The sequence below is a fragment of the Diaphorina citri genome, unplaced genomic scaffold, assembly GCF_000475195.1.
Source record: "Diaphorina citri unplaced genomic scaffold, Diaci psyllid genome assembly version 1.1 scaffold38, whole genome shotgun sequence".
Classification (NCBI taxonomy): Eukaryota; Metazoa; Arthropoda; class Insecta; order Hemiptera; family Psyllidae; genus Diaphorina; species Diaphorina citri.
The window spans coordinates 267,738-293,694 of NW_007377475.1; the positions used below are offsets into that span (position 1 = coordinate 267,738).

General features: G+C 37.6%; 3 protein-coding genes and 2 long non-coding RNA genes across 5 annotated transcripts in view; 4 read left to right on the top strand and 1 right to left on the bottom strand.

Moving 5' to 3' along the window:
• The first annotated feature begins 1,527 nt into the window (after positions 1-1,527).
• Positions 1,528-2,706, top strand: LOC103512884 (dual specificity protein phosphatase 3). The gene is made up of 2 exons (XM_008477671.2): positions 1,528-2,054; positions 2,457-2,706. The coding sequence occupies exons 1-2, from the start codon at positions 1,861-1,863 to the stop codon at positions 2,704-2,706; spliced, it is 444 nt and encodes a 147-aa protein (XP_008475893.1). The 5' UTR covers positions 1,528-1,860.
• A 2,384-nt stretch (positions 2,707-5,090) lies between these two features.
• On the top strand, positions 5,091-10,343 carry LOC103512893 (atypical kinase COQ8B, mitochondrial). The gene is made up of 7 exons (XM_026826153.1): positions 5,091-5,768; positions 5,914-6,348; positions 6,879-6,958; positions 8,380-8,738; positions 8,852-8,886; positions 9,015-9,316; positions 10,213-10,343. The coding sequence occupies exons 1-6, from the start codon at positions 5,255-5,257 to the stop codon at positions 9,299-9,301; spliced, it is 1,710 nt and encodes a 569-aa protein (XP_026681954.1). The 5' UTR covers positions 5,091-5,254; the 3' UTR covers positions 9,302-9,316; positions 10,213-10,343.
• A 1,179-nt stretch (positions 10,344-11,522) lies between these two features.
• LOC103512903 (chromodomain-helicase-DNA-binding protein 1-like) overlaps positions 11,523-25,957 on the bottom strand; it is a 46,378-nt gene continuing 31,943 nt past the window's right edge. Inside the window, exons 28-32 of the mRNA XM_026826161.1 lie at positions 25,072-25,244; positions 24,227-24,498; positions 23,141-23,302; positions 12,686-12,802; positions 11,523-12,246 (exon numbers count right to left, since the gene is read on the bottom strand). Coding sequence (XP_026681962.1) covers positions 12,006-12,246; positions 12,686-12,802; positions 23,141-23,302; positions 24,227-24,498; positions 25,072-25,244 — 965 coding nt within the window. The 3' untranslated portion in view covers positions 11,523-12,005. The remainder of the gene's footprint in view (positions 12,247-12,685; positions 12,803-23,140; positions 23,303-24,226; positions 24,499-25,071; positions 25,245-25,957) is intronic.
• LOC113468914 lies at positions 15,827-16,377 on the top strand. Its single transcript, XR_003392499.1, has 2 exons — positions 15,827-16,025; positions 16,186-16,377. It is a non-coding gene; the product is annotated as an uncharacterized LOC113468914 (long non-coding RNA).
• On the top strand, positions 20,946-22,831 carry LOC103512766. Its single transcript, XR_541559.3, has 2 exons — positions 20,946-21,628; positions 22,009-22,831. It is a non-coding gene; the product is annotated as an uncharacterized LOC103512766 (long non-coding RNA).

Genomic DNA, 25,957 nt, shown 5'->3' on the forward strand with positions numbered 1-25,957 from the left:
ACGGAGCACGACTGAAATTTTTTCATAACAAACATGGAAGGATTGGAAGGGATCGCTATAGCTACATGTTTTTTTTTTACCCAGACACAACTAGTTGCTTGTCTCACCGCTAGGTGCAGCACTTGTTTGACTCTACATTCTGATAGTATACTATGCTGCTTCCATTCATTGTTATCACTTCTCTTGTTCTCTTTATCACTGTTATCACCAGTACATACACCCAGACACGAAACCAGATTTGGTCTGGTTTCGTTGTATAACTCATGCAGTGATTTAAAGGATAAATGTTAAAAAAAAAAAAAAAACCATATACATATAAACAAAATAAATATGTTGTTGTTTACAAATGCCGGAATTTTTTACCATTAGGCCATTTTCCCGAAAGTAAATATAACATAGGCCCATCAAGCCCTTCTTCTTGGGAACGATTCAATTTTCAATTAAACTTATTGGATTAAACAACTCGTTTGGTTGATTTTAGGTGTGTTTGCTTTGTAAGCGCTAGGCTGCAAGTTTGATTCCTGTCCAGGGCGGATTTTATCCTGACCGGACAATGTTCGTTCTCGGAACGGCTGACTTTCTCCTATCCTGCCTTCCTTATCTCTTCGATTTCGGGACGATAAGACCATAGCAGTTACATTTGTACAGGCTGAACAGGGCTGTTCAGCTAACAGTGGCTTAAAAGAAGGTTGGTGAAACCCACAGTCAGTCTTTTTTTTCGAGAGGTTTGACAGGGAACTGTAACTGCTATAGTCTTATCGTCCTGAAACCGAAGAGAGAAGGAAGACAGGATAGGAGAAAGCCAGCCGTTCCGAGAACGAACATTATCCCATCAGGATAAAATCCGCCCCGGAAAAGGTGACATACCGTAGGTACCTACTAGAAATGGCCAATTTTTAAAACTTTTTTTTAATCAAGATTGATTGTGATTCATTATTAAAAAAAAAAAAATCTGGATTTTATGCTCATTTCCTTTTATTTCTCTCTATGGAATCCCTATCGTCTCTTGATTCAGACAAAAAATTACCCCTAATGAAAAATCCTCTTACCACCCCCCCCCCCATTTTTTATAAATTGATAACTCCTCTATATTGAAAAAGAATCCATTCTTCCCCCCTCCCCCCCCCCCCCCCATTTTGGGAAGTAGGTCCCTATCCCTACCACTAACCACATTTCGAGGAACGCTCTTTTTGCAACTTTTCATTTCGCCGGAAATTTTAACGCGCACGAAAATTTCGTGCGGTATATCGATAGGTATCGAACTTTACTTCGATCGATTTTCACATATCGAAAATCGTATCGTATTTCGATACTGTAAACAAACCTAAAAAAACCTATACGCTATCGGTGTTTCTGTCTGAAAAAAATTGCGATTTTCTTATCACTATCACTTTATTTATCAGATAAATTTGAATCAAGTGTTTTAAAGCTGATAACGGATTATTTGTGTTCAACTCGTAATTTATTAATATAATTCAAATTGGCAATTATAAGGCGAATTTCCAGGATATTCTCATTTAGGTTCGTAATTTTTGTCCATTTTAAATCTCTTCAATAAGTTAACTCCTACTCATATCAACTAGGTATCTTTGGTTTTGCTTCAGCAAATTGCATAGGATGTAGAGTTCTATGTTTTCTAGCGTCTATTGCGTGTGTTCTTATTATTGTTTCTGATATTTTTGCAGTGGTGCTGAAATAGATAAGTAGGTACCTATTTTTAAGACCTTTAATTTTTTTCCCCTCATCTGTTCTCAACTACACAAAATCAGTTTAAGGGCTTGATCCCTAGACTTTTCCATCTTTGGTCAACCATTCTTTAGTCCATCTTGGTTGTGCTTCTAAATAATTGGTATTGTCAAAATGAGTGCCCACTCCATAATCAAGTCTGATCAGAATGAAGATATCCTTGCTGGCTTAGAGAAGCAGTTGAACGATATCATAAGCACTGTGAGACCCCAAGCCAAACCATTACCGGGATATGACGGAGGGGATTGTAGACATGACATGGACCTGGACTGTGATGAGGTGTATCCCAATATATTTCTCAGTGATGGGTAAGTATCAGTGAATTTAGAAACCTCTAGAGATCACTCAGGTATAAAGCTCTTTTGGGACCCTTAATATTCAAATAGGGTCCAGGGATTTAAAAATGATTTCAGTTTTGTGGGCTGGATTAGTCATGTGCTAATCAGGCCCTAACATTGAATAACAAATCAAGCCATACCTAGTTTAGTAATTTTAAAATGTCACCAAATCCTAGTGTAATGTAATGTTCAAGATATAGAGGTAAATTGGTTTCCTTTCATTGTATTTGTTAGAGTACATTTTTTAAATAATATTTAACTATTTATCATTCATAGTTTTTTTTTAAGAGGTTTGACAGAAGGAACTGTAACTGCTATGGTCTTATCATCCCAAAAAACCATGATTTTTGATGCATTTTTATTTCTTTTCAGAGGAACAGCCAAAAACAAAGAGTATCTGAAAAGGATTGGTATTACTCATGTCATCAATGCTGCCAAGGGGAAAAAGTTTGGGATGGTGAACACAACCAGTGATTACTACAAAGATGTGGGCATCAAATTTCTGGGCCTAGAGCTGTTGGATCTGCCCATTGCTAACATCAGCTGTCATTTCAGAGATGTGGCTGACTTCATTGAGGATGCTCTGGAAAATAATGGTAAGTTCCCATCATTCTTATGTTAATGGTGGATTCCACCAATGACTTAATGAGAGATTTCACTAATGGGAGAATTTCCAATCATCTAAAAAGGAGTTTTTAATAATCCAAAAAGGAGGATTTTTAAAAATTCCTGTTTGGATCATTAAAAACGCCTTTTTGGTTCATTAAAAATTCTCCCATTAGTGAAATCTCTCATTAAATCATTGGTGAAATCCACCATAAGATGTGCAATTACTTGAATGAAAAAAGGGTTAAGAAGTACTTGAACTGTTGTAATTGATTGTGAGCATCCCTTTTAGGAGGTAAATAGAGGCTACATCTTCATAGCTTCACAAAAGTTTCAAAAGTGAAACTTGTGCATGAAGAGTTTGGAGGTTTTGTACAAGTCACTCCAGTTATTTTGCATAGCATGCAAAAAGTTCTTGAGATTTCGAAATGGCAGGATATTTGACTTGAAGTTAATGGCATTATTTGTTGAATTTTCACCAATGACTTAATGAGAGATTTCACTAATGGGAGAATGTTCAATAATCCAAAAAGGAGTTTTTAATAATTCAAAAGGGATTTTTTAATTATCCAAAAAAGAGGATTTTTAAAAATTCCTGTTTGGATCATTAAAAACTCCTTTTTGGTTCATTAAAAATTCTCCCATTAGTGAAATCTCTCATTAAGTCATTGGTGAAATCCACCATAAGATGTGCAATTACTTGAATGAAAAAAGGGTTAAGAAGTACTTGAACTGCTGTAATTGATTGTGAGCATCCCTTTTAGGAGGTAAATAGAGGCTACATCTACATAGCTTTACAAAAGTTTCAAAAGTGAAACTTGTGCATGAAGAGTTTGGAGGTTTTGTACAAGTCACTCCGGTTATTTTGCATAGCATGCAAAAAGTTCTTGAGATTTCGAAATGGCAGGATATTTGACTTGAAGTTTATGGCAGTATTTGTTGAATTTTCTTCCTTTTCTTGATAAATAATTGAGTGTTCATGTGCCACGACTTCCTTGATTTATGTAGAAAAATTGAAAAGAAATAATTGTCTTTCTTGCTCCTAAGTAAGTCAATGGGAGGAAGGGTGTTTTTTCCCTCACTTTTTTGGTGGAATATGGATGTACAATGTACAGATATGATAGGTACCTACCATTAAATTCTTCTTTTTCCTAGCCTTTTCCAATTCCTGCTTATATAGATAGGGTCGGCGTTTCTTGTCAGTCTCTTCGAGGCAGCCCTATGGTGTACCTCATGCCCTGTTAAATTCTTCCACCTTTTCTTCGGCCTCCCTCGCCTTTTTCTCCCCCTCAATTCCATTCTCTCCACTCTTTTCCCTATGTAGTTCTCGTAGGTACCATTAAAGTACACCCATTGAAATGTGAGGATATTATTTTTCCATTCCCTACAGAGTCTACTGCTTTCGTCAGTCTCGTCAATTTCAGACATAGGTACATTTTGTTTGTTCATGTAAAGGCAGGTAATCTGATAAAGCTTTATAGGCTTGCATGATGCCTAATGTGACACGACTCGAATATCTAGCACACTAGAGAGCTACCTGCTAGGTACCCAGCTATTGTTTTTCAGGCAGAATAAAATGTTGCAGGAATTTAGTAAATCAGAGTTAGAACTGTTAATTGTTTATGCTTCGTGACGGAATCTTTTTTCTTATGTTGTGAAACACCCATTACCTATATTTGAAATTTCGAAAATTTCAACCCTTAGTCCTCTTTCAGCTTTTTTTTTCTTTTTTTTTAGAGGTTTGATAGAGGGAGCTGTAACTGCAAAGGTATTATCGTCCCGAAAGGGAAGAGAGAAGAAAGACAGGATAGGAGAAAGCTAGCCATTCCGAGAACTAACCTGATGTGTTTCGGATAAAATCCGCGTCGGATGGGAATCGAAGGCGCCGCCTAGCGCTTACAAGGCATTCGCTCTACCTTTTTCAGCTCCTTACCAGGCACTTTAGCCTTACTTTAGTTCTCATGAACTCTGTCATTTCGAGATAATCGGAAAATATATGTAGGTGCCTGATGAGATCCACATAAAAGTAGCAGAGCTGTAAGGGTACCCCCTGACTTATTTATCTATGGAGTATTACAAATACATACATAGGTAGTTGGTAATTCTGCTGGCGTTGATCATTTAATATTTTGGCATTTTTTTGTCTTCACTTCTGAAAAAAAAAAAAAAAAAAAAAAAAAAACAAAAATTACACTTTCCCTGCTTATTTATTTACCAAAATAATCATTAATCTATTGCACAATTAATTGACAAAAATATAGTTATGGTAGAATGGGTTCAATAGGATCTTACTGTGATAGAAGTTCTCTGAAGATGGAACAAGGTATTAGACCCAGAATTTGGCTAGAGATGGAGTATTTTATTACTTACTGCTAAGCTTTTTTTTTTACGTAGGTAGGTAAATATTAATAATATCACTTTTCTAACATTTTCAGCATCTGTCTTATCACATCAGTTTGAAATATTATAACTCTTTAACTCTCATATCTAACTTGAATGAACTAAACTAACAAACTCAGTGCTTGAATAAATATTTATCCCTCCATAATTCAATCTAACAAACCATGTCAGGAACTTATGTGTCTGATTTGAAAGGTGTTCTTAAAGGATTACAACTTGTAGCCAATGCAGGCATTAAACATCAAACTCTTGAGATTCAACAAAAGTGGACAAATTCAAGCTTTAAATCTTTAGCAAGCAATTTAGATCAGAGTTTGAAATCAACTTCCACTACACCTTGTGCTCTACTTAATGCAAATGTGTTGAAAGAAGCTGCAGAGAGATCAAGTGTGGTGCTGGATGGTGTTAAAGCATTTGTGTTTAAAGAAGCAGGATCTGAGAGAGATGTCTCTGAGTTTGAGCAAGATTCCCAATACTCTGAACCAGTAGATTCTACTCCAATACCTCAAGTCCAAACCTCAACACCTATTACTGCTACTACTACTACTGCCTCTCAGGAACAATCCAAACCTATCAACTATACAAGTATAATAGACTCTGAGAGCTTAGAAAGAATCAAACAAATACCTTTTATGAAAGGAGTTGATCCAAAGACCAATCTAGAGAAAAGCAAACTAGGTTACAAGAAAGCTAGCCACTCAGGAACAATCCAAACCTATCAACTATACAAGCATAATAGACTCAGAGAGTTTAGAAAGAATCAAACAAATACCTTTTATGAAAGGAGTTGATCCAAAGACCAATCTAGAGAAAAGCAAACTAGGTTACAAGAAAGCTATGGAGTTGACAAAGAAGAAAGATGCTTTTGCAGTAGTAGATGAAGATGTTGCCAGAGCTCCTGGAGCACCTAAACCCATCCCTAAAGCCAAGAATAAGCCTCAGCTAAATCCAGTTGCCAAACAAAGGAAAGTGCCTTCATCAAGGCTAGGCAGAATGGTCTCATTTGGTAGCTTAGCAGCAGGACTTGGAGTAGGAACCATAGCAGAAGTTACCAGGAGAACCTTGGGCTTTGGAGACAGTTCTCTGTCTGTTGGAACAACACTAGACAGTGCCTTCATCAATCCCGCCAATGCAGAGAGAATTGTCAATACCTTATGTAAAGTAAGAGGTGCAGCACTGAAGATAGGACAGATCCTTAGTATTCAAGATAGTAATGTGATCAGTCCTGAACTACAGAAAGCTTTTGAGCGAGTCAGAAGTAATGCGCCAGTTTACCACTTATCTTCATAGGTTACCCCTCTCCTTGCTTCGTCCCTTTCACCCTTTTTTACTCTTTTTACCCTTTTCACTCTTTTCCCATATAGATTATTTTATTCCTTTCCACACCTCTCACACGTTTCTACATTACTTTCTCACACTTCCGCCATTGCTATATTGCACTGTCGAACGGGGTTCGTTGTTCTGTCGTTATTTTATCATTTTAGTCTGTTTTTCTCCCTTGAAGGAGCAAGAATAGCTGCGAAACAAAAGAACACTTTTGTGCCGTACGTATAATGCCAGCCACTCGCCCTCAGATCGTCTGACAGACCTAGGTCTCGAGATTTTTCCGCCACACACGTCCCTCGACCTGTCTGACAGGTCGTAGGTCGATACGTTAAGTCAGACGGGCTGAGCGTGTTTGGCGGACGGAACAAACGATCGCGAAGGGAAAGAAATGACAGTTTTGGCTTTTTTGACATTTAAAGAAATTATATTATGCGCAATGAACACAAATATGGATTATTGCAGTTGATATTGCAAGGAAAGATAACAGGAAGAAGATCGAGAGGAAGAAGGAGAACATCATGGATGGGGAATTTGAAGGAATGGTACAAGATGTCAAGCGAAGAATTATTTAGAGCGGCAGAAGATCGACAAAGAATCAGGAACATGGTCGTCAACGTTCGACAACGGACATGACACACCAAGAAGAAGAAAGAAATAATTAACAAGGATCTTCTTTAATGTTGAGGCATTTTATTTTCCTTGTCGTAACATTATCATCGTAACATTATCAATATGTGGCGTGTGCCAATAAAATAATGGTCCAGTATTCTAATTCTTCAGTGCTCTTTAACGTTTCATACCTTCATGATGAAAAATTTACGAACGTAGTAACATTCTCTTCTGCGTAGGTACCTTGTACTGCGGTATATTTACTACGTTTTAGTTGGAGTTATCTACTATGATAATGAGTCATTGAGTAGGTAATATACTCGTACCTTATACAGTATACATAGGTATGTCACATATGTTCAGAGATTTGAGTCATGAGATAAGTGGTGCCTAGATCTAATCTACGTCTTGCGTTGTCTGAAAATGCACTAATTAATAATATTGTGTAAAATGCATATTCAATTATTCATGTTACATTCAAATAAATTAATTGGAAATAGGTTTAAATACTGGTAATGAGGCAGTCTTCTTCTAAAGTAAGGAGTCTTGGAAATTTCCTTGGGTCCTGAAAAAATAAATAAATAAAAATAGAAATAAAACAAAGTACATATCTACGTAAAGTAAAAAAAAAAAAAAAAAAAAAATTTACGTAAAAAATTTGGCATACATATCTACGTAAAGTAAAAAAAAAAAAAAAAAAAAAACTTTACGTACAAAATTTGGTCAAAATCGGTTGGCTAGTTCCGGGGATATTGAGCAATGAAATATCAGAAGACGAAGTAGCATGGAGGTATGCAACACGCAATACACCAAGGTCAATGACCCCTCATTCATTCGCATTCCATACAAGGTCGCCCAAGGAGTCTAGAACATTGTGGGACATGCGCGTGAAAAAATGAAGCCAGTTTTCCGCTTCCCGCCCATCCGATTTTTAGCTAAATTCCTAAAAAAATAAAATAGGATAATATTAATAATAATAAAAAATAAAGCAAATTTCAATTATTTTAATGAATTACACTGCCCTCTAAAAATGATTCTTATGTAGGTATAGAAAGAAAGAATCTATTATTATCCATTTGTTGTGAATTTTTTTTTTAACGTAACGAATAGATGTGAACGGACCTTTCTCTCAGAAATCGATTTTTAACGCGCACGAAATTTTCGATACCTCTGAGCGATATATCGCAATCTTTCGATTTCTTTATCATTTGAAATTCTGATTTTTTAAATTTTCTAAAAAGTGAAAAAATCTTTGCAAGCAAGGCCTGCCAGCCTAGTTAGCTTAGTTGGTAGTGCGTCTGCCTTGTAAGCGCTAGGCCGCGGGTTCGATTCCCGCCCGGGGCGGATTTTGGAGCTTGTGGAACCTTATCCTTATTACTTTGTACCTACTGTCATAGATGAACTTAGTACAGGTCAGATCCTTACTACAGAACTAATAGAAGGAGTACCAGTAGACCAATGTGTAGATTTGGATTATGAATCCAGGAAACACATCTGTAAGCTTGTCATGGAGTTGTGTCTTAGAGAACTGTTTCAGTTCCGCTACATGCAGACTGATCCCAACTGGTCCAACTTCTTCTATAACAAAGACACCAAGCAGTTGATTTTGCTTGACTTTGGTGCCACACGAGCCTACTCCAAGGAATTCATGGATCAGTATATCCAGGTGATCAAGGCAGGAGCAGATGGAGATAAAGACAAGGTGTTGACTATCTCTACTTGCTTGACTTTGGTGCCACACGCGCCTACTCCAAGGAATTCATGGATCAGTATATCCAGGTGATCAAGGCAGGAGCAGATGGAGATAAAGACAAGGTGTTGACTATCTCTAGGAAGATGGGATTCCTGACTGGCTACGAATCTAAAATCATGGAGGAAGCTCATGTAAACACAGTTATGATCCTGAGTGAGGTATTCAGTGAGAAGATTGGAGAGTTTGACTTTGGTGGTCAAGACACTACCAAGCGCATTACAGAGTTGGTTACGAATCTAAAATCATGGAGGAAGCTCATGTAAACACGGTTATGATCCTGAGTGAGGTATTCAGTGAGAAGATTGGAGAGTTTGACTTTGGTGGTCAAGACACTACCAAGCGCATTACAGAGTTGGTACCAACTATTCTGAATCATAGACTATGTCCACCTCCTGAAGAGATATACTCTCTGCATAGGAAACTATCCGGTGTATTCTTGTTGTGTTCAAAACTCAAAGTCAAGATGGCGTGCTATCCTATGCTGAAAGATGTCTATGACAACTACAAGTTTGATACCGTCTAACGATAGAATTCATAGGTAAATAAAATAGAGAAAAGGCCCAAATATTAAAGTTAGGTACCTGCTAGAAGAGTGTTACTTAAAGCAACTGATTGAAAATACAACAATATTAAAATGGGTACTTAAGTAAATAGGTTTAATAATACATATTTTACATACCTACAATACAAGACGGAAAAAGAGACCTCTCTTATTTCCTAATTGCCTATTAGATCGTCCAGTTTTTACGAGATTTCGCTGAGCCAGACCATGGGTTAAACAGGTCCCCCAAGACGGAAAAAGAGACCTCTCTTATTTCCTAATTGCCTATTAGATCGTCCAGTCTTTACGAGATTTCGCTGAGCTCTAATTCATAGGTAAATAAAATAGAGAAAAGGCCCAAATATTAAAGTTAGGTACCTGCTAGAAGAGTGTTAAAGCAACTGATTGAAAATACAACAATATTAAAATGGGTACTTAAGTAAATAGGTTTAATAATACATATTTTACATACCTACAATAACTGTGAATATAACCATATTTTATTATTTATATGATGTTCGTACGACTCTATTTCTGAGCTCTTGTTACCGGACATATTTTCCATTGTCTTGCTCTCTTATACTCAAATCTAATGCCATTCCCCCCCTGTATTTATCATGTTACTTTAATGGCGTTTCCTTGTTGTTCTTATTGTGTTGCAGGTAAAGTGTTAGTGCATTGTCTCATGGGCATTTCTCGTTCGAGCACGTGTATTCTGGCCTACCTCATCTTGAAGAAGAAAAATAACTGTGAATATAACCATATTTTATTATTTATATGATGTTCGTACGACTCTATTTCTCTATTTCTGACTCAAATCTAATGCCATTCCCCCCCCTGTATTTATCATTTTACTTTAATGGCGTTTCCTTGTTGTTCTTATTATGTTGCAGGTAAAGTGTTAGTGCATTGTCTCATGGGCATTTCTCGTTCGAGCACGTGTATTCTGGCCTACCTCATCTTGAAGAAGAAATTCCGACTCACCGAAGCCCTGAGGCTGTTGAGACAAAGTCGAGATGTCAGACCCAACTATGGATTCCTACGACAGCTGGCGTATCTGGACAACCAACTCAACAGAAGTGCAGCGAGTCAGGTGTAAACCTCTCTAGGATTGAAAATTCGAAAGATGTATCCACACATAGTCGGCCGGCCGTCGACTATGTGTGTGCAGTGTGCACACCTGGACACCTTTCCTTTCCTAAAAAAAAAACTTCAAGTCAGCCAGCCGAGTTAGCTTGAAGTGTAGCGTACCTGTCCTGTATAATACCGACTCCTTACGCTCAGACGCTAGAATGTCTGAACGTGAGTAGCTGGCATTGGTGATAGGTAGCGGGTTCGATTCCCGTACAGGGCGGACTTTATCCTAAACACATAAGGTTCGTTCTCGGAACGTCTGGCGTTCTATCCTGTCCCTCTTGTATCTTCGATTTTGGGACGATAAGATTTTATGTCGCCTTTTAACAAGTTTGTTTTATAAGCTAGTCAATGTACAGTCGAAAATTATCCAAAACTTGGGGTCAAAAATCAGGTTCTACATCTCTAGGATTAAAAAATTCGAAAGATGTATCCACACATAGTCGGCCGGCCGTCGACTATGTGTGTGCACACCTGGACACCTTTCCTTTCCCAAAAAAAAAAAACTTCAAGTCAGCCAGCCGAGTTAGCTTGAAGGGTAGCGTACCTGTCCTGTAATACCGACAACCGACTCCTTACGCTCAGACGCTAGAATGTCTGAACGTGAGTGGCTGGCATTGGTGATAGGTAAGCGCTAGGTCGCGGGTTCGATTCCCGTACAGGGCGGACTTTATCCTAAACACATAAGGTTCGTTCTCGGAACTTCTGGCGTTCTATCCTGTCCTTCTTGTTTCTTCGATTTCGGGACGATAAGATTTTATGTCTCCTTTCAACAAGTTTGTTTTATAAGCTAGTCAATGTACAGTCGAAAATTATCCAAAACTTGGGGTCAAAAATCAGGTTCTACATTAGGAAAGAAAACAGAATTTTCCCCCCATCATTCGTAGATTCGTATAAACTCAACCCATCCTTTCGGGCTGTTTGCCCCCACACCTAAGTCTCTGGTGGGGGGAAAACATACCTTTCCTTTAGTAGTATACTTCACATACCAAGAGCATAGGAAAAGTATTAAAATAATTGCGAAAAAATAGAGTTGGTTGGTACCCATCTCTATTTTATTACCAGTGTAGATCCATTATATTGCCTTAAATAGTAAAAGTAACTCTCGAGTTAAACGTCTTTTATGGTCTCATTAGGTAAGAGGATTAGTTCAGACCAGTGAAACAAACCTCCATTGATGGAAATTCAAAAAGCACCTCCGACATTTCCAATTCCAGTTTTCCCTTTCGAAATCCAGTTCGAACTCTTTAAAGACTGTTAAGTCAGTCAGCTGTCCTGTGTTCAGTTTACATGAGAAAAAAGAGACCTCTTTATGTCCTAATTGCCTATTAGATTGCGTAGTTTTTACGAGACTTCGTACTGCCAGACCATTACTTCTCAAGGAGTGCGACCAAACGATCCAATACAGACCTCAATTCCCGGAGGTAACGAATTCCTCGGAACTCAATTCCATCACGAGCTCAACTTAATTTCATCACGAACTCCCGTGATAAAAAAAAACACCTGAGACAAAATGGGGATATCAGCCGCCAAATAGTCCTCAGTCTTACGGCTACGAATTACTGGTGGCGGGCCGTCTATCGTAGTCTCGCCTATAGTCACGTTCCTTGGGCCGCCAATCGTAGCCGGCAGGCGGTGGGGCCCCTATCACAGCAGGAGGGTACCGGTCCCAGGGCCCTGCGAGGTGAGGGTCCATGGGGCCGGCAGGGGGGTAGTAGAGGGCCCCGGGGGGCGGGGGGGCACCGTAGTGGCCAGGTGGGTAGGCTGCGGGGCCCGCGGGATGGTAACGAGATCTAGAGGGGGGGGAGAACAGAGGATGATTTAACATAAATTGTATAGCGTGACGGTGCATTAAAGTCTGGTAAAAAATAAAATACCATTTATCTATGTTGATGTTCGTCAATGGAGCTTGGAGCTTTTGATAACAATACATACTTCCTAGCTTAACTAAGAGTTTTGTGGGGAGCTGGGTATTCCGTGAAAAATTATAGACGTTGAAAGTTACCAAGATATTATTACAAGTTGGCCTATCAGCTATTTAAACCCTATTTCACCGCTATTTCATTACGGTTTGTCCACAGCCACACATAGTCGACCGGCGGCCGAATCTATGTTGTCAAGGCAGTGTGGACGGTTCAGTCGAGGTCGATCGATGGCCGGTCGACTATGTGTAGACACACCTTTAGATCTTTTATGACTTGGTATTCTAATCATTCTAGTAAGACTTCTCACCTTTTATCATCATATCGGCTATGTCTCTCTCCCCTATCTCGATCTCTCGTATATCCACTACTGCCTGCACCTCCACTGCTTCTGCTGCTATTGTACCCATCGTATCCACCACTATATCTGAAATCGTAGGTTAAAAATATCAAAATATGATTTATTTCCTGAGAATGTGTATTTATTATACCTATGTTATTATTAGGTAATTTTACGGTTTTCCAGAGAAAGCATTTCGTCTCTGAGGTTTATATTTTAGTAATCCGCGGTTCCAAAGTCTCATGTTGATTAAATGTGACATGTTCAAAATATTAATTTGTGTTTGTGCGGAAGTTAACATTTTTGTTTCAACTGCGAGTTACAGACCCTGGACAAGTGTTGTGATCAAAATATTTTTTCATAAAATAAAATCAAATTTAACAACCAGCATTAGGCCATTTTCCCGAAAGTAGTAAATATAACATAGGCCCAGTAAGCCCTTCTTCTTGGGGACGATTCAATTAAACTTATTGGATTAAACAACTCGTTTGGTTGATTTTAAGTGTGTTTGCTTTGTAAGCGCTAGGCCGCAAGTTTGATTCCCGCTCGGGAATTTTATCCTGATGGGATAATGTTCGTTCTCGGAACGGCTGGCTTTCTCCTATCCTGTCTTCTTTATCTCTTCGATTTCAGGACTGTAAGACCTTAGCAATTACAGTTCACTTTATCAAACCTTGAAAAAAAAAGCCAATACCCATCAGTTAATGAGATTTGCTTAATCCAATTAGTTTTTAAAGTGTAGCCCTTATAGCTTTGCTCATTCAGCCCTGCGTTGATATTTTCCACCATTCCCAATGTTGATTTTGAATCTGTTGTCCAGGCAAGTCGCATGCTCTGAATCTTTGGGAATGTTCTGCTATGGGCAGTGTGAAATTTCAAACTAGATTTTCTTGGAATCAGGATGGATTTCATCAATATTTTTTCAGCCCATCGAGGGCCTGTTAAGTTCCATGTGATTTGTACAGGCTAAACAGGGCTGTTCAGCTAACAGTGGCTAAAAAGAAGGTTGGTGAAACCCACAATCAGTCTTCTTTTTTTTTTTGAAGAGGTTTAACAGAGGGAACTGTAACTGCTATGGTCTTATCGTCCCGAAATCGAAGAGAGAAGGAAGACAGGATACTCTTTCTTGCCCCTAAGTAAGTCAATGGAAGGAAGGGTGTTTTTTTCCCTCACCTTTTTGGTGAAATATGGATGTACAGATATGATAGGTACCGTTAAATTCTTCTTTTTCCTAGCCTTTTCCTGCTTATATAGATAGGGTCGGCGTTTCTTGTCAGTCCCTTCCAGGCAGCCCTATGTTGTACCTCATGCCCTGTTAAATCCTTCCACCTTTTCTTCGGCCTCCCTCGCCTTTTTCTCCCCCTCACTTCCATCCTCTCCACTCTTTTCCCTATGTAGTTCTCGTAGGTACCATTAAAATACACCCATTGAAATGTGAGGACATTATTTTTCCTTTCCCTACAGAGTCTACAGTTTTCGTCAGTCTCGTCAATTTCAGACATAGGTACATTTTGTTTGTTCATGTAAAGGCAGGTAATCTGATAAAGCTTTATAGGCTTGCACATACCTACTCCAGCCATGATGGAGTTTATCAACAAACGGAATGAACGAAAACCTGCAGCATCCAAAGCCAAGAAATAGCCCGTGTCTCCCTTCTTCTTAACCCCTGCGTCCTTTTGGGTACCGTATATGTTTAATGTTTATGTCATGTGTTGCATGAGATTAATTTCAATGTTTTAAATGTGTGTTACAACTGGATGTTCGATACCAATATTCTTTGTACCCGGAATCACCCTTTGAGTTTTAAACAACTTTAATCGTTCCCAGGAAGAAAAGCCCATGTTAGTAGTAAAATAAATATTGAAAGTTTTTTTTTAGGATTGTAACAATATGATTGTAGGATTGTAACAATATGTATATATGTTTTTTTTTTTTTAAAAAAAAAAAAAACATTTGTCCTTTAAATCACTACATGAGTGTAGAGAGCTACCTGCTAGGTACCCAGCTATTGTTTCTCAGGCAGAATAAAATGTTGCAGGAATTTAGTAAATCAGAGTTAGAACTGTTAATTGTTTATGCTTCGTGACGGAGTATTTTTTCCTATGTCGTGAAACACTCATTACCTATTTGAAATTTCGAAAATTTCAATCCTTAGTCCTCTTTCAGCTTTTTTTCTAGAGGTTTGATAGAGGGAGCTGTACCTGCCAAGGTATTATCGTCCCGAAAGAGAAGAGAGAAGAAAGACAGGATAGGAGAAAGCTAGCCATTCCGAGAACGAACCTGTTGTGTTTAGGATAAAATTCGCGTCGGATGGGAATCGAAGCTGCGCCCTAGCGCTTACAAGGCATTCGCTCTACCTTTTTCAGCTCCTTAGCAGGCACTTTAGCCTTACTTTAGTTCTCATGAACTCTGTCATTTCGAGATAATCGGAAAATATGTAGGTGCCTGATGAGATCCACATAAAAGCAGCAGAGCTGTAAGGGTACCTCCTGACTTATTTATCTATGGAGTATTACAAATACATACATAGGTAGTTGGTAATTCTGCTGGCGTTGATCAATTTAAATTAATATTTTGGCATTTTTTTTGTCTTCACTTCTGAAAATAGAAAAAAAATTCACAAATTTGACACTTTCCCTCCCCAATGACGAATTTCACCCTCCGAAGCTGTTCGTTGTTTCGTCTCTTGTTTCGTCTCCCATCAAATTTGTTTCATTCATGGCACAGGTTTTTTGTCTTTGCAAAGCATGCTATGTTGCGTGCTCTTTGGAAATTTTCGCTGACAGAAATAATATGGGGGGGATTTTCAAATGAAATTATCACTGTTGAAAAAATAAACAATACTGTAATGCGCCAGTTTACCACTTATCTTCATAGGTTACCCCTCTCCTTGCTTCGTCCCTTTCACCCTTTTTTTACTCTTTTTACCCTTTCCTCTTCATTTTGTGAAGTAGGTACTTATACCTACCATCAACATCATTTCGCATTTTCGCCGGAAAATTAACGCGCACGAAAATTTCGTGCGGTATATCGATAGGTATCGAACTTTACTTCGATCGGTTTTCACATATCGAAAATCGTATCGTATTTCGATACTGTAAACAAACCTAATAAAACCTATACGCTATCGGTGTTTCTGTCTGAAAAAAAAATTGCGATTTTCTTATCACCATCACTTTATTTACCTATCAGATAAATTTGAATCAAGTGTTTTAAAGCTGATAACGGATTGTTTGTGTTCAACTCGTAATTAATTAATATAATTCAAATTGGCAATTATAAGGCGAATTCCCAGGATATTCTCATTTAGGTTCGTAATTTTTGTCCATTTTAAATCTCTTCAACAAGTTAACTCCTACTCATATCAACTATCTTTGGTTTTGCTTCAGCAAATTGCATAGGATGTAGAGTTCTATGTTTTCAAGCGTCTATTGCGTGTGTTCTTATTATTGTTTCTGATATTTTTGCAGTGGTGCTGAAATAGATAAGTAGGTACCTATTTTTAAGACCTTTAAATTTTTTTCCCCTCATCTGTTCTCAACTACACAAAATCAGTTTAAGGGCTTGATCCTTAGACTCTTGCATCTTTGGTCAGCTATTCTTTAGTCCATCTTGGTTGTGCTTCTAAATAATTGGTATTGTCAAAATGAGTGCCCACTCCATAATCAAGTCTGATCAGAATGAATATCAGAAGACGAAGTAGCATGAAGATTTGAAGATATGCAACACGCAATACACCAAGGTCAATGACCCCTCATTCATTCGAATTCCATTCAAGGTCGCCCAAGGAGTCTAGAACATTGTGGGGCATGCGCGTGAAAAAATGAAGCCAGTTTTCCGCTTCCCGCCCATCCGGTTTTTAGCTAAATTCCTAAAAAAAAAGAAAATAGGATAGTATTAATTAAAAATAAAGCAAATTTCAATTATTTTAATTAATTACACTGACCTCTAAAAATGATTCTGTTTAGAAAGCTAGAATACATTATTATCCATTTGTTGAGAAATTTATATTTTTAACGTAACGAATAGATGTGAACGGACCTTTCTCTCAAAAATCGATTTTTTAACGCGCACGAAATTTTCGATACCTCTGAGCGATATATCGCAATCGAATTTCGATTTCGCTATCATTTGAAATTCTGAATTTTTTTAAATTTTGAAATTTTCTAAAAAGTGAAAAAAACTTTGCAAGCAAGGCCTTCATTAATCTTTTCATTTCACTCTGTGTTATGTAATATTTTTTCCTCCTTTCTTGTGCTACTGTGTATATTATTATAGTGTTCAAGTGATAATCATCTCAAGCTCCTTGCTTTAATCTGATGATGTAATACCCGTTTTGTACAAAGCTTCCCGGTAACAGAGCTGTGACCAAAGTGTTTTCCAAGTCTTTATCAAAGAGTTAATCTTGAAATGATCAATTCTAAATTCTAAGACTAACAAATGATTATGCAAATAATATTACTGGGATTGACAGAATGGAATACATTTGGGAAATTTACAATACTTACCTAGGAATCAATATTAAGTTTGCTATGCATGATACTAGGAGTGGGTTGATTGAAGGCTAAATCCTAAAATGGTAATGTTTTATGCTTACCCTACACTTTTTTTTCTTCACAACTGGTTATTATGCTTACACTAGAATTTAATAAACCTGTCTATGCATTAGTAGCAAGGAAACTTTTTCATCAATTATACTTGCTTATTTATTTACCTAAATAATCATTAATCTATCGCACAATTAATCGACAAAAACATAGTAATGGTAAGATGGGTTCAATAGTATCTTACTGCAATAGAAGTTCTCCGAAGATGGGACAAGGTATTAGACCCAGAATTTGACTAGAGGTGGAGTATTTTATTACTTACTGTTAGGATAATGCCCAAAATGAAACTAAACTTTTTTTTACCTAGGTAGGTAGGTAGGTAGGTAAATATTAATATCACTTTTCTAACATTTTCAGCATCTGTCTTATCACACCAGTTTGAAATATTATAACTCTTTAATATCTAACTCTGGTATCCTCCCTGTTTAAAGTCTCCCAGCCAGACCATTTCCCACCATGAGAATTGCGAAAGGAAAATACATTAACTAGTAACTCGATACTCCATGGCTTTGCCATCTTACCCCCACGTCTACAGGTTTATGTTAAAGGCTTCGTTGACCTTTGGACCTTGGTCGGAGATCACACCCAAACAGTCTTCGGACATTCTCAGAGGCTAAAGAAATCTTCAACATGAAGGTGTAGGCCCAGCCTTTTCTATTCCTAGGAGGTGGGAATACTTATACTTAGTATGTAAATAATTTTAACTCCTTAGGTCCGGAGCCACAGAGTGAGTTTAAACTTCGTTTAAGATTAACTCTCGGATTAAGCAATCTGATGGGCTGATTTTTTTTGGGACTTTAGGAAATCAACCAGATTCCTTAATCCGAGAGTTAAACTTATACGGAGTTTAAATCCACTTTGTGGCCCCGGGGGTTAATGTAAAATGAAGCAATACTTTAAGCTTGGTACACGCGATTTTTCTTACGATCAGGTCGTAGCGTGTGTAGCAGGCTTTACATAGCTTGAGGAATTACTTCTCAAGTGTTACCTCAGACTAAACTATACTTAACCATAATAATCCCGTACTAAGCAGAATTGAACACAACTATAGTACCTATGAAGCTGTGTACAAACATAGTCGAGAGCCTGTCTTGTCGATCGACGAGATAAAACTAAGTTGTCAAGGCAGTGTGGATGTTTCAGTCGACATCGATCGATGGCCGGTCGACTATGTGTGGACACACCTTTATACTCTAGGTTAAAAATATCAAAATATATTTTCAGAGAATGTGTATTTATTATACCTATGCTATGTTATTATTAGGTAATTTTACGGTTTTCCAGAGAAAGCATTCCGTCTCTGAGGTTTATATTTTAGTAATCCGCGGTTCCAAAGTCTCATGTTGATTAAAATAATGTTGGACATGTTCAAAATATTAATTTGTGTTTGTGCGGAAGTTAACATTTGTTTCAACTGCGAGTTACAGACCCTGGACAAGTGTTGTGATCAAAATATTTTTTCATAAAATAAAATCAAATTTAACAACCAGCATTTACGTCTTCGGTGTTTTTCTTTGGAAAAGTCTTGTCATCTTGGTCCTAATCAACGCTAAAAGTCCAATTTCCAAGAATGCAATATTGACTGCGATTGAAATTCAATATGGAGACCAAATATTAGTCATAATAATGTATTTAGAGACCTCTCTTATTTCCTAATTGCCTATTAGATCGTCCAGTCTTTACGAGATTTCGCAGAGCCAGACCATTTCTAATAGGCAATTATTTATTTCCTGATGGCCTATTAGATTGTCTAGTTTTTACGAGATTTCGCAGAGCCAGACCATGTCTAATAGGCAATTAGGAAGTAAAGGGGGTCAAACAGGTCCCCCAAGACGGAAAAAGAGACCTCTCTTATTTCCTAATTGCCTATTAGATCGTCCAGTCTTTACGAGATTTCGCAGAGCCAGACCATGTCTAATAGGCAATTAGGAAGTAAAGGGGGTTAAACAGGTCCCCCAATACGGAAAAAGAGACCTCTCTTATTTCCTAATTGCCTATTAGATCGTCCAGTCTTTACGAGATTTCGCAGAGCCAGACCATGTCTAATAGGCAATTAGGAAGTAAAGGGGTTCAAACAGGTCCCCCAAGACGGAAAAAGAGACCTCTCTTATTTCCTAATTGCCTATTAGATCGTCCAGTGTTTACGAGATTCCGCAGAGCCAGACCATGTCTAATAGGCAATTAGGAAGTAAAGGGGGTCAAACAGGTCCCCCAAGACGGAAAAAGAGACCTCTCTTATTTCCTAATTGCCTATTAGATCGTCCAGTCTTTACGAGATTTCGCAGAGCCAGACCATGTCTAATAGGCAATTAGGAAGTCATTTTATCGAAGCTGATTTGTAAATGTATCGTTTTCAAATAGTTTTAAGATGAAACATAAGGTATATTTTCCAGTAGTCAGTTTCTCGAAAGGAAAACACGCCTTTAGTGGTCACATCAAGAAGTGTGTACTGACGATTTATTGGATAGGTTTATATTGGACATCCTATGTATTAACATTATTTCTTGCCGTTATTAAATATCCCGGATAGTGAAGTATCCAAAAAATATAACGGTGAGAAAGAGTGTACTGAAGCAACGGGAAAGGCTGGTTCAAGTTCTTATTGGCTGGCAGGACTAGCCGTGAGGTCTGTGACCAACCGTTTTGGCTTAAGTCAGACGGTCTCGTATTATTAACACCCGTAGATATAGTTTGAGTTAACGTATTTTCTTTTCGCACTTTTCTTGGTGTTTGTGGGGAAAGTTGGGACATTGCCTGGTATGTAGGTACAATTTTCCATCATTCTTCTTCCTAGGTATCTTTTTCCCGTGTTGAAATGGGGTTGGCGTTTCTGGTCGGCCTTTCAATCAGGCCTAGGGTGATTGCTAGAGGCTGACATTTGGATTTGGCTACAAAAAAAAAAAAAAAAAAAAAAAAACCAAGAGGGGAAACCCTTTTGTTTTTTTTTTTTTTTTCAAGACGGAAAAAGAGACCTCTCTTATTTCCTAATTGCCTATTAGATCGTCCAGTCTTTACGAGATTTCGCAGAGCCAGACCATGTCTAATAGGCAATTAGGAAGTAAAGGGGGTCAAACAGGTCCCCCAAGACGGAAAAAGAGACCTCTCTTATTTCCTAATTGCCTATTAGATCGTCCAGTCTTTACGAGATTTCACAGAGCCAGACCATTTCTAATAGGCAATTAGGAAGTAAAGGGGGTCAAACAGGTCCCCCAAGACGGAAAAAGAGACCTCTCTTATTTCCTAATTGCCTATTAGATCGTCCTAGTTTTACCAGATGTCATAGCGCCAGACCAATTCTAATAGACAATTAGCAAATAAAGGAGGTCAATTTAAACCACTTTTTCACGGTCCTATTTTAAATGCTAGAAAAAAATAGCCAAGACAGGGTAGAATAGTTTTTTGATAAAATAGATTTCATATATTAAGAGTATCATTCTACACAAACATGTAAGTTTTTTCATTGTATCACAAAACATGGGCTTGAAAGAAAAACAGATTTATTACAGTTTTACATGATCAATTTTTAAAATAAGAACAGTATACACGTGCCTAGAATGGTTTTATGAATATGATTTCACTCGGTTCGAAAGATTCATCCTACAAATATAATAGAAATGTCATTGTATCACAAAACATGGGCTTGAAAGAAAAACAGATTTATTACAGTTTTACATGATCAATTTTTAAATTAAGAACAGTATACACGTGCCTAGAATGGTTTTATGAATATGATTTCACTCGGTTCGAAAGATTCATCCTACAAATATAATAGAAATGCGGATTAGCCAAATTAGAATTCACTAGATTTTTTTTCTCTAATCAGGCTTTTTCTGCCTCTTAACAAGTGCTTTCTAGCACAATAACTACGGAGCAAGCATTGAGGAGTGACCTTCTCATGTTGCTCATTACAGATTTTAGTATACAAAGGGGAAGCATGTAGTGATGGACAACACCACGTTTTCTTGCTTGAAAGATTACACTTTAATAATTTAAAACAAATTTCGCCATTCTAAGAATCTAAGGCCCAGCGGATAACACTTTAAAGTTGACTTGGGGAAAATCAGCAAATTTAATTGGGCCTAGAACTTCTTTCCAACTAATAAATTAAAAACTATACAAAACATCACTTATAAATGTAACAAATTGAAATTACCATAGGAAAAAGATTATGTACAAAAGATTTTGAGAGTACGAGCTGATTTTATAACATGTTAATAAATTAAATAATATTTACAAAATACTTGAGGCTCGATCCCAATATTTTTCTAGTACATAGTTGTTAGCGATAAATTTTAGCTACATACAGGTTGTCTGTGAAATGATGGACTAACACCACGTTTTCTTGCTTGAAAGATTACACTTTAATAATTTAAAACAAATTTCGCCATTGTAAGAATCTAAGGCCCAGCGGATAACACTTTAAAGTTGACTTGGGGAAAATCAGCAAATTTAATCGGGCCTAGAACTTCTTTCCAACTAATAAATTAAAAACTATACAAAACATCACTTATAAATGTAACAAATTGAAATTATCATAGGAAAAAGATTATGTACAAAAGATTTTGAGAGTACGAGCTGATTTTATAACATGTTAATAAATTAAATAATAATTACAAAATACTTGAGGCTCGATCCCAATATTTTTCTAGTACATAGTTGTTAGCGATAAATTTTAGCTACATACAGGTTGTCTGTGAAAAATTAAAAACTTGAGAAAATAATAATTTGACTTTGATAAAATGCAAGTCCTCTTTTTAAATTCATTTTTATCTACCTATTGAAAATCAAACTTTATCGTAGTATCTCCAGTCAATTTATTTGAAGCTCATAACAAAAGGTAATAATGTGAAACTATTTGATAACATTCGAGCACTCAATGTATAACTATTTACTAGTAGTTACAAAATATTTACATGGATTTTATGCTAGTCCCATATGAGGAAAACATACCTTTCCTTTAGTAGTATACTTCATATACTAAGAGCATAGGAAAAGTATTAAAATAATTGCGAAAAAATAGAGTTGGTTGGTACCTATCTCTATTTTATTACCAGTGTAGATCCATTATATTGCCTTAACTAGTAAAAGTAACTCTCGAGTTAAACGTCTTTTATGGTCTCATTAGGTAAGAGGATTAGTTCAGACCAGTGAAACAAACCTCCATTGATGGAAATCCAATAAACACCTCCGACATTTCCAATTCCAGTTTTCCCTTTCGAAATCCAGTTCGAACTCTTCAAAGACTGTTAAGTCAGTCAGCTGTCCTGTCTCGCACCGAGGGTCTCACAGGTTCAGTTTATATGAGAAAAAAGAGACCTCTTTATTTCCTAATTGCCTATTAGATTGCGTAGTTTTTACGAGACTTCGTACTGCCAGACCATTTCTTCTCAAGGAGTGCGACCAAACGATCCAATACAGACTTCAATTCCCGGAGGTAACGAATTCCTCGGAACTCAATTCCATCACGAGCTCAACTTAATTTCATCACGAACTCCCGTGATAAAAAAAACTGCATTTTTTCAATGTTTTCAGAAAGACTAATCGGTTAACACACTCAGAACATTGTCATGGTGTTGAAAATTAGGTTCATCCTTAAACATACAGGAGGGTGTGGGTTCAAACCCAGCTCAGGCATAGAAGGTGCACCATTTTCTCACATTTTAACAGAATAATCGTACCTAGTACCTACAAATCATTCGAGAATTATGGCGAAACAGTTAAAACTAAAGGAAAAAATTGAAAATATCAAAACTTAGGGCTCACTTTCGTTCGTTCAATTAGTTTCCTCCTAAATTTCCCTACCTAATTTTTGACTTACCTAGGGTTCCAGTTAGAATTGCGCGAACTATTTCTCGGATCGGAATTTTGACTATTGACCGAGTTTCGATTGTACTTGGAACTTCTCTCTTCCTCACTCCTATCACCTCCCCATCTGTCCGAATCTTTCCTCTCTCTCCTTTCGTCCGCGTTTTCTTCTAACCTGAAAAAAATATTCGAAACAACAGAATCATGAGACTAATATTATTAGAAAACACTAGAACCATGAGACAAAATATTAGAAACACTGATCAAAAATATTCGAAACAACAGAATCATGAGACTAATATTATTAGAAAACACTAGAACCATGAGACAAAATATTAGAAACACTGATCATGAGACAAATATCATAAACACCAGAACAGTATAATGGCAGTAGTAGACTGTTGTTGTAGCGGCTTTAGCTGTAGCCGAATGGTGATGGCAGAATAGACTTGTCGTGGTAGGACATGTAATCCTTTCAGCTAATTATTAATCAAAAGTGGCTAAAATTTAAATATTAAAATCCAAAATTTTCTCCCGTCCTTTAAGCATTTTGAGAGCTACGAAATAGTACAGGTCGTTTACGCAAAAATCCAAAGTCAACCAAACAGGGTTAATCCAATGAGTTTAACTTAACCTAAGGTTTATTTTTTTTATTTTATTTTTTTTTTTTTTTTTTTTGCCTCAGTAGGCCTATTTTACAGATAAAACCCTACTAAAATGAGCGAAAAATACAGATATAAGATACTCAATCGTCCTTACAAGGATGAGGGTACCGGGAATTTTTTTTAAAGAAAGTTGAGGGTTTTTTTGAAGAAAGTTAATAAAAAACTTCGACCTTTCTGGGAATTGAACCCGGGACCTAGTGTGATACTCAACCACGAAGATCACACCCTCATTTTGAGAGCTACGAAATAGTACAGGTCGTTTACGCAAAAATCCAAAGTCAACCAAACAGGGTTAATCCAATGAGTTTAACTTAACCTAAGGTTTATTTTTTTTATTTTATTTTTTTTTTTTTTTTATTGAGGGCTTTAACAGCTAGCTACTGGCGTGGTCATTCGCCCTGCAACCTAAGTTTAAAATCAAATTATTCACTTACTTTGGTTTCTTACTCGACTCCTCTTTACCACTCTTGTCTCTCTTGTGCTTCTTCTCTCCCGATTCTCCCTCTTCCTCCTCCTCGTGTTTTCTCTTCTTCTTCTTCTCTTTCTTTTCTTCCTTCTCTTTGGTCTTGTCTCTACTGTGCTTCTCCTTGCCCTCCTTCTCTTTCGGCTTGTCTTTATCTTTGTCCTTGTGATGGTGCTTGTGTTCTTTGTCTTTCTTTTCCTTCTTCACGGGCGTTGTAGACGGTGTGGTTGACTTAGAGGAGGGCTGGAATAGAACAAAATGTATTAAGGGTAAACATTTAGATCGGTAGGCAAAGTCCTACACAAAATGGGAAAAATCCCATTCTGAAGTCAAAAATGACGAAAATTTGATTTGCCAAGGTCACAAATTAAATTTGAATTTGCCATTTAAAAAGAGTTCACCAAAAGTCGTCAAGGTGGCCTAGTTCCCTTGGAGGGTAGCGCGCCTGTCTTGTAAGTACCAGGTTGCGGGTTCGATTTCCGCCGGGGCGGGCTTTATCCTAAACAGGTATGGTTCGTTCTCGGAATGGCTGGCTTTCTTTAATCCTGTCCTCCCCCCTTCAAATAAGGGAGAATTAACTCATCTTAGTTGTTATTGTAGCGACTTTAGCTATAGCCGAAAGGTGATGACAAAATAGAGAAAATATCTCTTCTATCAGCCATACACCAGGGTGATGGTTGATGTTCTCTTGTTCTCTAGCCATGTTTAATTGGGCCGTCCTGAACCGCAGTCAACCTTCGTGAGGACTTGTGCTTGTTCTTTTCAGGCAGAGAGAACCCTGTGAAACTATCAGCTAGCTTGACTAGTTAGACTCACCTCAGTGGCAGCTTTATCCTTGGCACCTCGCTTGATGGCATGCTTGTATAGTTTGTACAGTTTCTTGGCATCATACTCGGTAAATTTGGACACGAAATACCACAGGTTACTCCGCCACTCATTCATCTTGGCAGGATCCTTGTAAAGGGCCAGTGTCTTGTTGATTTGTTCACCTGTTAAACAAAACCAAATAACACTTTAGTAGGTGTTCTGCTATCTAGCAAGGACTGCTACATAGTTAATAGAATAGAATATACCTTGTTGAACATTCTCCGCTCCGTGGCCGAGTGGGTATTGCTCCACTAGGCTTGCTCCCGGGTTCGATTCCCGGCGGGGTCCAAGTTTTTTCGGCCCTGTGCTTGGAGTTCGGAGTGCACTCAGTCTCGCGAGGACAATTGAGTAGCTACTTTAATCGAGTAGCGACCAGTGGCGGCATTAATCAAAGAAACGAGCGATGATAAATATGATGATTGAGTAAATTGTAGACTTGTAATACTGTGATTCACACTATTGTTATTGAAGCTATTGTTTCAACACAAATTATTAATGATTTGATTTCTTTCTTTTTTTTCATCAAGGCGGTTACCTTTACCTCCTCTCTTCCCTTGGGAATGCTCGACTTATTCTAGGCTTACCTATTTGAAGCAAACACTGAAGGGTGTGAGTGAGTTGATCTTCAGCATTGAGTGAGATATCGGGTGAGTCTAGAGCTCTCAGGGCTTTCTTTACGGGTCGCATTTTCTCTTTACACTGTGGACAAAAACAAAGCGAACCGAATAGAGCGTAAAATCTAGAATCGAATAGAGCATAATAATCTTTTCTGAGTATACTCACTACCGCCCCAAAAATATGCTCTGCCAGCCTTGTGACATACCTTGAAAGGTAG